This window comes from Channa argus, chromosome 9 (genome assembly GCF_033026475.1).
Source record: "Channa argus isolate prfri chromosome 9, Channa argus male v1.0, whole genome shotgun sequence".
NCBI lineage: Eukaryota > Metazoa > Chordata > Actinopteri > Anabantiformes > Channidae > Channa > Channa argus.
In genome coordinates, this window is record NC_090205.1 from 16824884 (window position 1) to 16837254 (window position 12371).

Genomic DNA, 12371 nt, shown 5'->3' on the forward strand with positions numbered 1-12371 from the left:
CAACTACGTTATTTCTCAAAGCCTTTATTGATTTTCTGAAATAAAAATGAAAGAACATATAAATAAAATGCTTACACAGATTATACTATTTGCATATATTCGGGAAATCTAGCCCATGTGTAAATATTTTGAAGTGAATCTGAAAATCTAGTAGTTTCGGTTAAGATCCAGACCTGGTGTTTTGAAGATTTTAGAGCAACTGATGAACGCTGTCTGTGTTGGAAGTGCGCAGAGCAGCTGGCTTTATGTTGGTGGACTCCTCCCGTTGTGTGATGAAGTTCAGATGCGCGCTGTTGTTCCGTACGCGCGTCACCGGCGCACAGAGGAGCTTCTCTACGCGAGGCGAGGATGGAGAGATGTGTGGATCACGACAATGGGAGGCTTTAAATGACATTACACCTCGATAATTACGCTCCTCTACTTTTACAGGATATACTGGCAGCCTTTGTTTCAGCACTAACCCAGCTGCCGTGGATTCACAAATCTAGCACCGTCCGTCGCCTCGGTCTCCCAGTTGAAAAGCTCCCTGTGCTGCGTGGACCGTGAACCTCGGCTCCGTCCTCCCGGGTATGTTGTAGTGCACTCGGGCGAGGCTGTGAGCGTTTTTTGGCGATTCAAGAAATGTTGGCATGGCCGCCTCGGGAGCGCATAAGTGTCCGAAGAGTGACAAGTTGGACGAGGCGCAGGCTTTGGCTAAGAGCTGCGCGGGGAGACCAGACTTCCTGCCTTGTGATGGACTCTCCATCTGCGCTACGCACAGCCACGGGAAGTGCTTCAAGCTGCACTGGTGCTGCCACTTGGGCTGGTGTCATTGTAAGTTTGTTTTCTAAGCTTTAATAGCTCTCTGAACCACCGCAGACGAATCTCACTGTCACTGTGGCGACAAAATGTGCAGGATAATTTGAAGTCACGGATGGCTATGAATGGAGGAGCTTTTCTTCGCCGTGAGACATCCTGTATATGGGTAAAACAGCTAAATATAGTAGATACTAAGTCGATGTTGATAGGCTATTCCAAAAGTAAGAGTCAGACATGAGATGTTATGTAAATGTTAACTCCACAGCGCTCACATTGAGCATAAGCAGGCCCCGTGGTGTTTTTCATTTTTCCTAGACTTGATTGTATTTATTGCAGTACTGTGGAGGTCAAACCTGGTGTCACGTTCCTAACCAGAGTGTAACCATCAAATGAATAGTATGTGCGGTCTCAACACAGGAGGATAAAAACCTATAGGCAGCAAAATGATATACCAGGCCATTTCTTACTTTGTAGACTGTGTGAAACTAAGCCCAGACTAAGTGTGGGCAGATAAAAATAGATACAAAGGTACAAAACAGTCTGTTTAAGTTTAAATTTACAAAAAATAAAGTTCGTTTATGCAAGAGAAAACACAAAAACAGTTTCTTTTATTTTTGTGCTAATAACTAAGTAATTCTTGGTTTTGATTGAGCCCTGCTATTTTGATCTATTTGATCTATCTACACACCTCCAGCCCATTAAAATAACTGTGGACACACACACAACACTGACTAAATTTAACTCTCTTTTAGTGGAAATGCTAAATTACATTCTTGTAGACATCACACGCTTAGATCATGACTTTCATTTCTGCTTTAGAGGATGTGTCTTGTGATATAAAGCCTGATGTAGTATATTTTCTCAACTATCAACATTTATTGTTATTTAAAAAATATTAAAACACACAACAACTCTTTTATTACAATGAACATTGGCACTCTAGTTAATTTTGAGTCAATCCCATAGTCATACACTCCTCCCAGGTGCTGTAAACCCTCACAAGGGCTCCACATTAACCACACAGCTGAAAATAGTAATAATTAGATTTGCTTAGTATCAGCACATTCAGCATCTACACTTAAGTGACATCTGTGAGAAACTGAAATCACAAGCCCTTAATGACGAAACTACACATTTGTGACATATTTAAAGATTTACAGCTTCAGTAGGAAAAAATGGGCTTTGGGCTAAATGCTACAGACAGCGTGTCCTACCTTTGGCCACAATAAACACATTTAGATTCAAACAGACAAAATCTGGTGCTTTTCTTTATGTTCATGCCACTCTCTTTAACATATACAGTGCTCAATAGCGTTGTAACGATATTTCTATTGACTATTAAATTGACTGTTTTGGTAGAGTGCAGGGCTACAGCTCCACACAAACTGTGACTATTTTCACCTTCAGAAGTGTCAGTGGTATTTCTAACACACTGTACCAAGCAACTTTCCCTGGATTTGAACCTTGCTCAACCTGACACTTTGACACCACCTCAGAGTCCCAATAGCTGCCCCTGAACCTGACAGGGATGTCTGTCTATTTGTGCTGCCCTAATTCATCCCCATCTTTGGCTGCCCTGAAAATCCTGAGATCAGTGTAAAACACAATCGCCATCCCCTCTGCACCAGTCGGCCGGGGCTTATAGTGTGCGGCTGCACAAGTCACAATGTAATCTTTGCCGTGTAATCATTGGATTTAGATGCACGCCTCCACCCAGAAAGAGCCAAGCAATTTGAAATATCTGATGTGGCAGAGGATTGATGAATTCTTTCCAGCATTTATTACGAGCCACCTTTGGGGTTTATAAATCTCACAAAGCCTGCTCAGCGTTACATTATTTGTAAACATTTAGACTAGCTCCTCCTTTCTGCTTTAAAATATTCATCAAGCTGAACATTGCTCCATAATGGAGATTAAGCCCTTTGTACATGTTATTTAATTCAGGTTTGTAATGCTATAAAAGCCAGCAGCATCATAATGGAGCTCTTCACCTCCACACCTTTTTTCTGTGGTAATTCACAGGTTTCCCTCGCATGCACCACAGTGAGAATAAACCAGTTTAGACTGCTGAATCAGGGAGAACCAGTGAGAAATGTATAGCGCGGTGCTTCTGCTTTGCCGGGCTCACAGCCTTCTAGAGATGCATAATAATGCTGGATGCAAAAGTAGTGACATGTCGTTATGCCCTTATCTCGTCATGCTTTAATTTTGAACATGCCTATGACCGTCGCCTGGAGTATGAACTTGTTCAGAAACTGATAATTGTAAATTCACCACAGGGAGCCTTTCCAAACGGCCTTTTTAATTACATTTTTAATAGGTTTCCAGGCAAACAAACATAAAAGGTCACTTGGCTCTGCAATTAAATTCCAAAACTCTAAATATTTTCATTTTCTGTTGAGAAGTATGGGCTGATTACCTGCGACTTAAGTCCTTGCTTCTGCCATTTCCTACATCCTGTTGCAAAGTGAACGTGTGAACATGTTCAGCGTGTCAGCTTCTGCTTTCAGAGGTGACAAATCATCTTTGCAGTTTGTAGGGAGAAAAAAATGTTATTTCTTTGATGGCCTTCCGGCATATCCCACTTAGTTACAGCTTGGTTGAAACCTTTGGCAGAGAAAATAGAGAAAACTGGAATTGAATGTAGGTGGAGGCAGTGTTCCCAGCTGGTGACAACATCAGTCCAAGCCTCTCATTAGTGGTAATTAGCTGTGTTTAGTGTCACCGCCAATATGTCGACTCTGATGAGAGCTTTTGCTCACAGCAGTACTGGAACCACCTGGTCTGAATGTTTTTCTCTCTGTCTTTATCCTCTACTAACTGATTACAATTACCAGGCACAGCAATGAATTACTCATTAAGAAAGTCTAACCAAGTCTAATGACTCCAGAACAGTCTTGTCAGTCGGCTCGTACTCTGTCAGCTTTGATTTTGTACGTTAGGACTAGTGCTTCTGATGACTGTTCTTGAGACTTTTTCTGCAGTCTCATCTGTCAAGCCACGCTTGCCGCTATTTCTACTGGGAAATATAGCGGCTTGTTGGATAAAGCTCTGACCTCTATTGATTGATATGGTGGCCAATTCAAAATGGACCACAATGCTGACTCATAAAAAAGCTTCACATGTTATTAAAGGATCAATATATTGTTGGCACAGTCCTAAGGGAATGTTTTTTGATTGATTGATTGTTCATGTTTGGGAACCTTAGTGCTTTGAGCCATTTAACTGCTGTGATAAAAGAAGAGCAGCATCAAAAGTTCGTCAGGTTTCTTAATGCAATATCACAGCCCCTGTTTGTGTTACTGCTCAGCAAGGAAGCACTCTTCAAGAAACACAAAAAAGATGAGGAATTCTGTAGCTATTGTTTCCAGATAGCTAGAGCATGCATATTTTCAGCAAACAAGATTACTGTATTTAAATTAGTGACAACTGTCACATAATTTATTCAGGTTGATTTAGATGATAGACAAAGATTCCAATTGTTTTCTGTCATTGCTCATTTGTTCATGACATGGCACAGCAGGTTGAGGAGTTGTTGTTTCAGTAATCCGCTTTAAAAAGGTACCAAACAGGCTTTTTTATACACTATTTTTTTCATGTGTGGGGTTTTATGTATAGCTATTGCTCAGATGGTATCTGGTGTACTGAAATAGATTCAGAGTAGCTAATTTGATTTCACTGTTGTCAAAGATTTTGATATGCACAAGTGTAAATACTAATAGCTGATTCCAGTTTCTGTTGTTCCCATTCATTCACTGTCACGACTTACACTTGAACACAAAAGAGTTTATTTAAATATTCTTCCTAACACCCCTGAACATCCTTCTGTGTTAGTTTCCGATCTGTCAGTAGAGCGTGGATCACTGTGCTGTTGTGTTTCAGTATAGCCTACACCACGGCCTGTTGTGTTTAGAGAGCAGATTTATTTATTTTATTTTTGATAACATGAATACAGGTTGAACTTATTGTTTAGTCCCCATATACTTTAGATAAAAGGTACCACAACTATAGGACTGGTATAAAACACTTCCCTGCACTGACCTTTACCCTTTAATATTGTCCAACACTGTGCAGTGCTATAATCTGCATCACTGGAGTTGTCTTTTTAAGGCCTAATGCCCACTTTACACGACCATCATTGCAAGCATGTTTATGTGTTTTACTATGGTACAAACATTGTATTTCAAACTGGCTGTAAGTCAGGAGACGCCTCGGAAGGCAGGAAATAGGAAACAGGAAAGGAGTTTTCACATGATGCTGGTTTAGACAGCCCCCTTCTCTGAAACCTGAAACTTGTGTTATTGCCACTGCTGCAGCTCCATTGTTGGACAGATTTAACCACAAAGCACAGCGGATGTGCAAGCAAGCCATATCCACCGGCCAAATGTGTGTAGCAGCTATTATGAAGAATGATAACAATCTGCTAAGATAATTTTTTTTTGCTCACTCAGTTTTGGCAACATGCTGCTTTGAACTGGTATGTTGCATTAGAGTATCAGTCTGCACATAATGACTGCTGGCTTCAGCTCCGAAATACCAAAAACATCAAAGTGAGGCGGTTGTTAATTGCTCAAGCACTTTCAGGGCTTTGATACAAACTAATGTTAAAAGGACAGAGTCTGTGTAACTGTGACAGTCGTGCTCATTCATGTTGACTGCACATCGAGCTTGTGGAGTGTGAAAGTCATTCTTCACATATTTTCTCTTCAGGTGTTCTCATAACTGTAGACAGTACAGCTAGAATTTGAACAGAATGATATTCTAAGAAAGAGTGAGACACTGATGAGCTGTATGCTGCATTATTCAGAGAGACTATCTCCTGTATCAGACCCGACTGCGCAGCTGTCGGTCAGCTAAAAACCCAGGAGAAACCAAAGGAGGCGTGCATGGTGGAGAGGGGTGGTAGTGAAGGAGCTGAAGGTCTTCACTCCTCCTCCACTCTGCCCCCTCCTCTAGAGTGCAATCTGCGACTTCCTTAGAATGAGCTGCTTGTTCTCCCACTCTCATTAATCTATTGAACTCTTGATTTTTCACTGTAATATATTTAAAAAAAACACATCTTGGCTGTGTTTAACATTCTCTCTCTCTCCTTGCTCCAGCACTTAAATGAATCCTAATATATATTTTAGATATTTTGCTATCTTCCAACCCCATTATCTATATTTCCACCAGCTATATTTCCTTCCTGCTTTTAACTGTTGAAATCCTGCATTTATAATTAAATTCTTGTAATCAGGAGCTTTTACTTATGCATCCAACAGGTTATGTTTATTTTAATAAGAATCTCATACATCTCCCCACTGAACTTGCTGCTGTTAGTGGCATTTAATGTTAACGTAATGACAGGCGCAAAATGCAGCAGTCATTCTCCTTATGTGAAGAGCAACATGTCCTGCTGCTTATTATTCTGGCCTATTGAAGCTGCTGCTAGTGGAACACACTGTGTTTTCTGTGCAGCCGAATTGTCTCAATATGATTGTAGGTGTAAAGTTGTGGGTCTGCAGAGGAGCTCCTAATGTTGGATTCTTTAGCACTGCTGAGGCTTTAGAGAGTGGATTTTTTTCTGTGAATCTTTATTGTAGCACGGCTAGAAATATGTTAACAGCGTGCCGTCTGTGGCCAGCCAGTTGTCTCTGGGAACAGGAAAATACACTGGATAACAACACGAAGGATGAGAAATATAACATGCACAACAACTAGTGGTTTCTTACCATTTTCAGGTTGATTATTTTTACTGTTATTTACTCAATTGTTTTTCCCAAATAAATATACCATAAGTGATATTATTGCCCTGATTGATGAATTCCTTTATTACCACACAAAATGTTTCCTGGTACTTCTAATACTTCAATCATAACTAATGTTTATTGATTGGCAGCTGAAAATACTTAAATTGATAAACAATGTTCAGTATAATGGTTTTGCAAATGAGTGGTACAGACAGGGTGAGAAATTCAAAGTATTAGGACATAGACTCAAGTGTTGTTGGTGTTGATGTTTAGTGGAAATAAAAATGTAAAATGTTCTCCGAATTAGGGTTAAATGTCTACAGATTGATGAATTTTGCCACGTTTTCCTTCTTTGTGAGAACATCTGGCCCCTGTTAGTATGGAAAGACAAACGGGGCAGAGGGAGAGCGGGCAGAAGCCGCCGAACAACTGTTATTGTGATGTGAGGGCTTCTGCACAAAAGGGTACAACCGAATATCAATAGAGCTGCACAGACGGTGTTCACTGGCTGTCAGTTATTGTTGATTTCAGTTCTCAGCTGAACAGTACAGCTAAATGGAAATCTCAGTTTTTGTCACACATGTTTTGTCTATCATTGAGTCCATGTTTGTTGGACATTGTTGCTTCTGGTTAGATGCGTGTGCAGGATAAAGACATTTGACACAGGATCTTAAAGGAGTTCTCTTGCTTTGCTCTTCTCTGCATTTTTTTTATCACATTGCTATTTTTGCCAATGTTATTTGATGAGGGGAATAGTTTAAATAACTGTGGAAAGAATGTTAATTGTTTTGTCTGCTTAGGTGTTCACGCCCACTAAACAAATCCAGTTGTACAGTAAAAGCTCCAGGGCACTACCAGTGGTCAGAAACTTCTAATGCTATTGTGAAAGTTCAGGAATCTGTAATAACATAAATATTATAAACAATAATAGACTAGCAATTGTAACAAATAATTCATCTTAAATCTTCCAGGTCCAGAAAATTGTGTTTTGCTTTGCCCAAAGATTCTACTCTCTTAATTTTTGCCAGAATAAGTGAGATTAATCTCTCACACAACGCACTGTCCTCTGGGGCTCTCAGAAACAGTGATACAGTATTTCTGGCTAAGTGCAAACTAATTCTGCATTTTGCACACTCGCCGTAAATCTACAGACAGACTGTGTCCCTTCTGCAAGGCTGTTGAGGACAAATAGTGTTGGTGTAGTGTTGGCTCCATATGTCTGTCTGCTTTGTTGTCTGCCTATGCATCTGTCTGTCCCACACTATTGCTCTGGTTATGTGAAGCTCCAGATGGATGAATGCAATTAGATGTAATATGCTGAAAACTAAATGTCAACATGTTGCCCTCTATAGCTTTAGCTCTAATTTGTTACCATTGCCTTTTTAGTCTGAATGGGCTTCGCTCGGTCTGAACACGGACCACTGAGTTTCTCTCATTAAACAGAGCATTGTGACTGTTCCCCTTGTTATCCCCCTTTGGTTTGTGTTAATATTCACTCCTGTGGTCTGTGTTAACTATATGTAAAAGGTATATGCACTCACTACCTCTTTCTGTGTCTTCTTCCTCTTTCAGTCTCCATGGTTTAAACTATAAAAGTGTTTGGCTTAATACTGATGTGGTAAAATATCATTCTACGTATGGCAGATTTAGTATGAAGAGTTTCCTGAAAAATGTTTTGTCAGCAACACTAACTCAGTTTGTCCATTCAGCAATGCATTATGGACCTACTTCCCTAATTTGAAGTAGTTTGGTGTTTTCAGCTCAACCTGGGAGAAGAGTTTGATTGAACGGGTCCCGCAGCCAGGGAAACAAAAGACAAGGACACAGAGTGAGAGGAAGTGATGCGTAGGCCTGTCATCTTCTGTAGTTTCTCTTTCTCCAGGGAGCCAGTTAAACACACATCTGAGCTATACTATTCAGGCAGCACGCCTCAGAGCTGGAGGCAGTGGGCTGCAAACAATGAGTAACATTTGGGAGCAGTCATTTTGTGCACCATCAGTACATGAGTAGCCAAAGTGAGAGGCATAACTAACATGGAATGCTTGTAAATTTGTATATGAATAGGGGCTCTCTCCAGAACAAATGTATTTATTTGAGGATTTGTGTGACACTGTAAAGTATATTACACCAACCTAATCCACTGTGTTAGTAATCCAGATGTATGGCAGCCCCACCACCATCATGATTTCTGTCGTAGGGCCTTAATCCTATATGCCATTTCATCATTTTTGAATTAGGTCTTCTGTCAGTTTACGCTCAACGATTGCTCCGCTGTTGTGGATAGCTTGAAATGTAACTATGTTGCACTCAGGCTCCATCTCTACCTCAGATAGTGGTGGTAGGTATTTTTGCCTTTGGCAGCACAAACTAATGTGATGTGAAAATTGCTACCGCCCCCGAAGAAAGGACAAATGATTGGTTATCACAGCCACACTTTATGCTTCCAGCCCTCTTTTTGGCATCCTCAAAAAGACTGATAACACTTATTTATACATTTTTACTACTCTGATTATAATTATTATTATTATTATTATTAATATAGTGGTCATACATTTTTTTCTATATAAGCAAAGCTTATTTATATTTGAGTTTATATATTTATGATATACTATATGCTGCTGCTGTGATTCCTGCCAAATGTTTTCACATGGTGTCAAATTTACCATTCTGTTCACTTAAACCAGGATTCAGTGATTTTTATTTTTTATTTTTACAACATTGAGCAGCATTACCACTCATTTTGAGTCACGTTTCTGTCCACCTTTTAAACCCCGTGTTGGTTTTCCCCATGTCCTGAGGGAAATCTGTGGCTTTTTGGCTCCTGCATGCAGCACTATAGTATATTGCACTTTGTGGCTGAGCAGGCAGTGTACAGTGAGGTGACGGTAAGAGATTTTTGTTATTGCAAAACAGCTGCTAGCTGATGAGAGATGCAGATGAGAGTGGTGAAAGGGAATAGTAAAGTTGTAGGCCTAAAAACTGAATCAATAAGCTGAAAGATGCTCAAATGCTACTTAGAGCTAAAGAGAACTACAGAGTTGGGTGGTAATTTTTTTTTTTGTTGTAAGAATAACATTGACAAAGCAGCTTCATGATTCTCCCCAGTCTGTATCATTGACGTCTAAACAATGAAAATTAATGTCTGTATGTTGTTGTTTTTTTATCCTCTCCTCAAGGCAAGTACGTGTACCAACCCATGACCAATGTGTGCCAGCTGCCCAGCACAACTGTGCCGCCTACCGGCTCAGAGTACAGTAACACCATCGATCTGTCAGTCTCTTTGGCTGAGCGCTTCCTGAAGCTCGCCCCCTGCTTCCAGTCCCCACCTCACCTGGAGTCACCTAAGTACTGCGTCATCGCAGATCTGTTTGTGGACGACTACATTGTCAAACGCATCAATGGGAAGATGTGCTATGTGCAGCGCCCCCCACCTCCCTTGCCAGAACCACCTCACCCCCCAACTCCTTCCCCACCTGTTCCAGCTACACCTCGGGTGCCCAAAAATCAGCCTCGGCAACCAGTCAAGCCCATGCTGCCAGCCCAACATACACCTGCACCAGTACAACAAGCCCAGCAGGTGCACAGTGAACATAAACACCCTTCTCCTGTGGATAAGATAAAAGGCCCTAAAATGGACCACTGCTCCTCTCCATCAAGCTCCGAGGACTCTGGCATCAATGCGCTGGGTCTGCACTACCTGGAATCTTGTGAGGAGGAGAGCGAGGAAGAGGAGGAGGATGAGTTGAGCACAGATGGGAACTCCAGCCCCAGCAGCCTCTGGGATCAAGATGACTGCTCTGTGCTGTCTCCCTCCAAGTCCATGATAGAGATCATTGAAAAGATTGAAACAACTGTGTAACTAACATTTCGTCAACATGGACACCAGCTGTGCGGGACCATAATTCACAGAGCAGAACTATACACTTTACAAATACGCATTTATTTTAAAAGTCCCCTCTAACACATCGACGTGACTTTTATTTTAGGATGAATATGATTTCCTGCAGGTGGCCAGGAACTGCACATCTGCACCCACACGTCCTGTCCTCTGTCCACATCCCCTGCATGGAATGAATTTCTAGAACAATAAAGGAGAGGGATTAAGCACAACAACACTGAGCACATGCACAGTGGATCAAATAAACCTCTTGTACATGGAAATGATTTGAGGAAATCTATTATACAAAAGAAAACAAAAGAATCTATAGTACATACACTTCTTCCAGAAAATGTTGACATTTTACTGATATTTCTTTTTAGGCAGAAATAACCTGTGTCTAAATTATGTATGGACAAAGGTGGTGTAATAGGTTTCAGGATGATAATTAGCAGTTTGGTAATTCTTAGTGTTCCCACTTTATTCTAATTCAGCTTTTAAGTGGCATCTCTGTGTGCCATTTCTTGTTCTTTGATCAGTGGCTCCACCCACACATTAGTAATTCTGACACTTCAGCATAAACACACAAGGCCAGCTACCTCTCAAGGGCCTAAAGCACATCAGCTTTTTAACCCATTATTTACTAAGCTCCAAGCTGCTGAGACAACCCTGCTTTTATCACGTTAATATAAAATATTCTGGCCCCTCAGTTTGTCTGCACTTTACTGACACCAACACGAGCAGTAGCTAGGTAGGTCAGTGTTCGACAATCAAGGTAACACAAAAGCACATTCCTTCTTATAACGTACCTGCCCGTGAGGACCATGGGATACTCCCATACGTCATAACCGTGTATCTAAATCACATTGTTCTGGCCACCTTTTTCTGGTCAAACTGAACTGAGCTGCAGTGCTGTTCAAGGTTAAATGGGTTGTAAGCAAAACATTGCACTGACCTCTATTAGAAAGCCAAGAAATTAAATAACACGGTCGTGTTTCTGGCAGAGCTACAGCAACAACAATAGAAGTCATTTTGTCACAGTGGAGACTGGTAAACCATCTAGTGAAAGGGGTATCCAGTATACACATATAAACATATATGATAATAAAACTGCATTGCCATTTGCTTTTTGGGCTTGATAGTCAAATGTATATTCCAGCTGATAGGGGAGTCTCAGAAAGGTGTCCACGCTAGATTAGACTTTATGTTACAGGTACTTTGTGCTGTGGGGCAGAAAAATGTCACTTAATGCACCTTTAAATGAACATTATTTTATGGAATAGGATGCTGAATAGGTGTTTTGACGTGTAATGGATGTGGTGATAGGAAATACACTCACATACATTTAGAGAGAAAGCCCATTATTATTCACTTAGTAACATGAAGCTGGGTTTTTCTTTCGTTGTCAATGTTTTAAGAGTCATTTGTTGCAGAGTTATCAGGAAAAAGCACAAAAATGTTCACAAATATGTCTTGCTAGAATGATACAAGCACTAGGTGTTAAAGTAATTTTGCATGACTGCATTTATTTGCAGAAGTCCCTCGTGACAAAAATCTGTTTAACTAATTTTAGATTCAGTGTTTAAAGAGCAGAGATATTCTGTATCTGTTTAAATTCAAATTTCAAGTTTTTATTCAGGGATAGCCCTTGACATGACACTGCACACAGTTTCTTCTAATGCAGTTTAAACTTATGTTCCTATAATTGTTATATTATTTTGATATGAATAAATCTCAATGAACCTTTTTCTCTCTTAGTTTGTCTGTTGCAGCCAGTGGTTTGAAGCATGTTGACATTTTTAAAAAATCTTATTTGAAATGCACTTAGTCTTATTCCACCTGACACACAGATGACTAATGTTCTCTAGAGAGTTGCTAAAATGAAAGATACACTAGAATTGCATCATTACTGTAGTTACGGCTGTTTGTCTCCTCTGAAACATCTTGAGGAAGGTTCTTTTTGTTTT

The 12371-nt window shown here is 40.4% G+C and overlaps 1 protein-coding gene across 1 annotated transcript; it reads left to right on the plus strand.

Moving 5' to 3' along the window:
- Positions 1-335: 335 nt before the first annotated feature.
- On the plus strand, positions 336-12152 carry zgc:162707 (UPF0524 protein C3orf70 homolog B). Its single transcript, XM_067516292.1, has 2 exons — positions 336-813; positions 9704-12152. Exons 1-2 carry the CDS (start codon positions 630-632, stop codon positions 10384-10386), a joined length of 867 nt encoding a protein of 288 aa, XP_067372393.1. The 5' UTR covers positions 336-629; the 3' UTR covers positions 10387-12152.
- Positions 12153-12371: the final 219 nt, after the last annotated feature.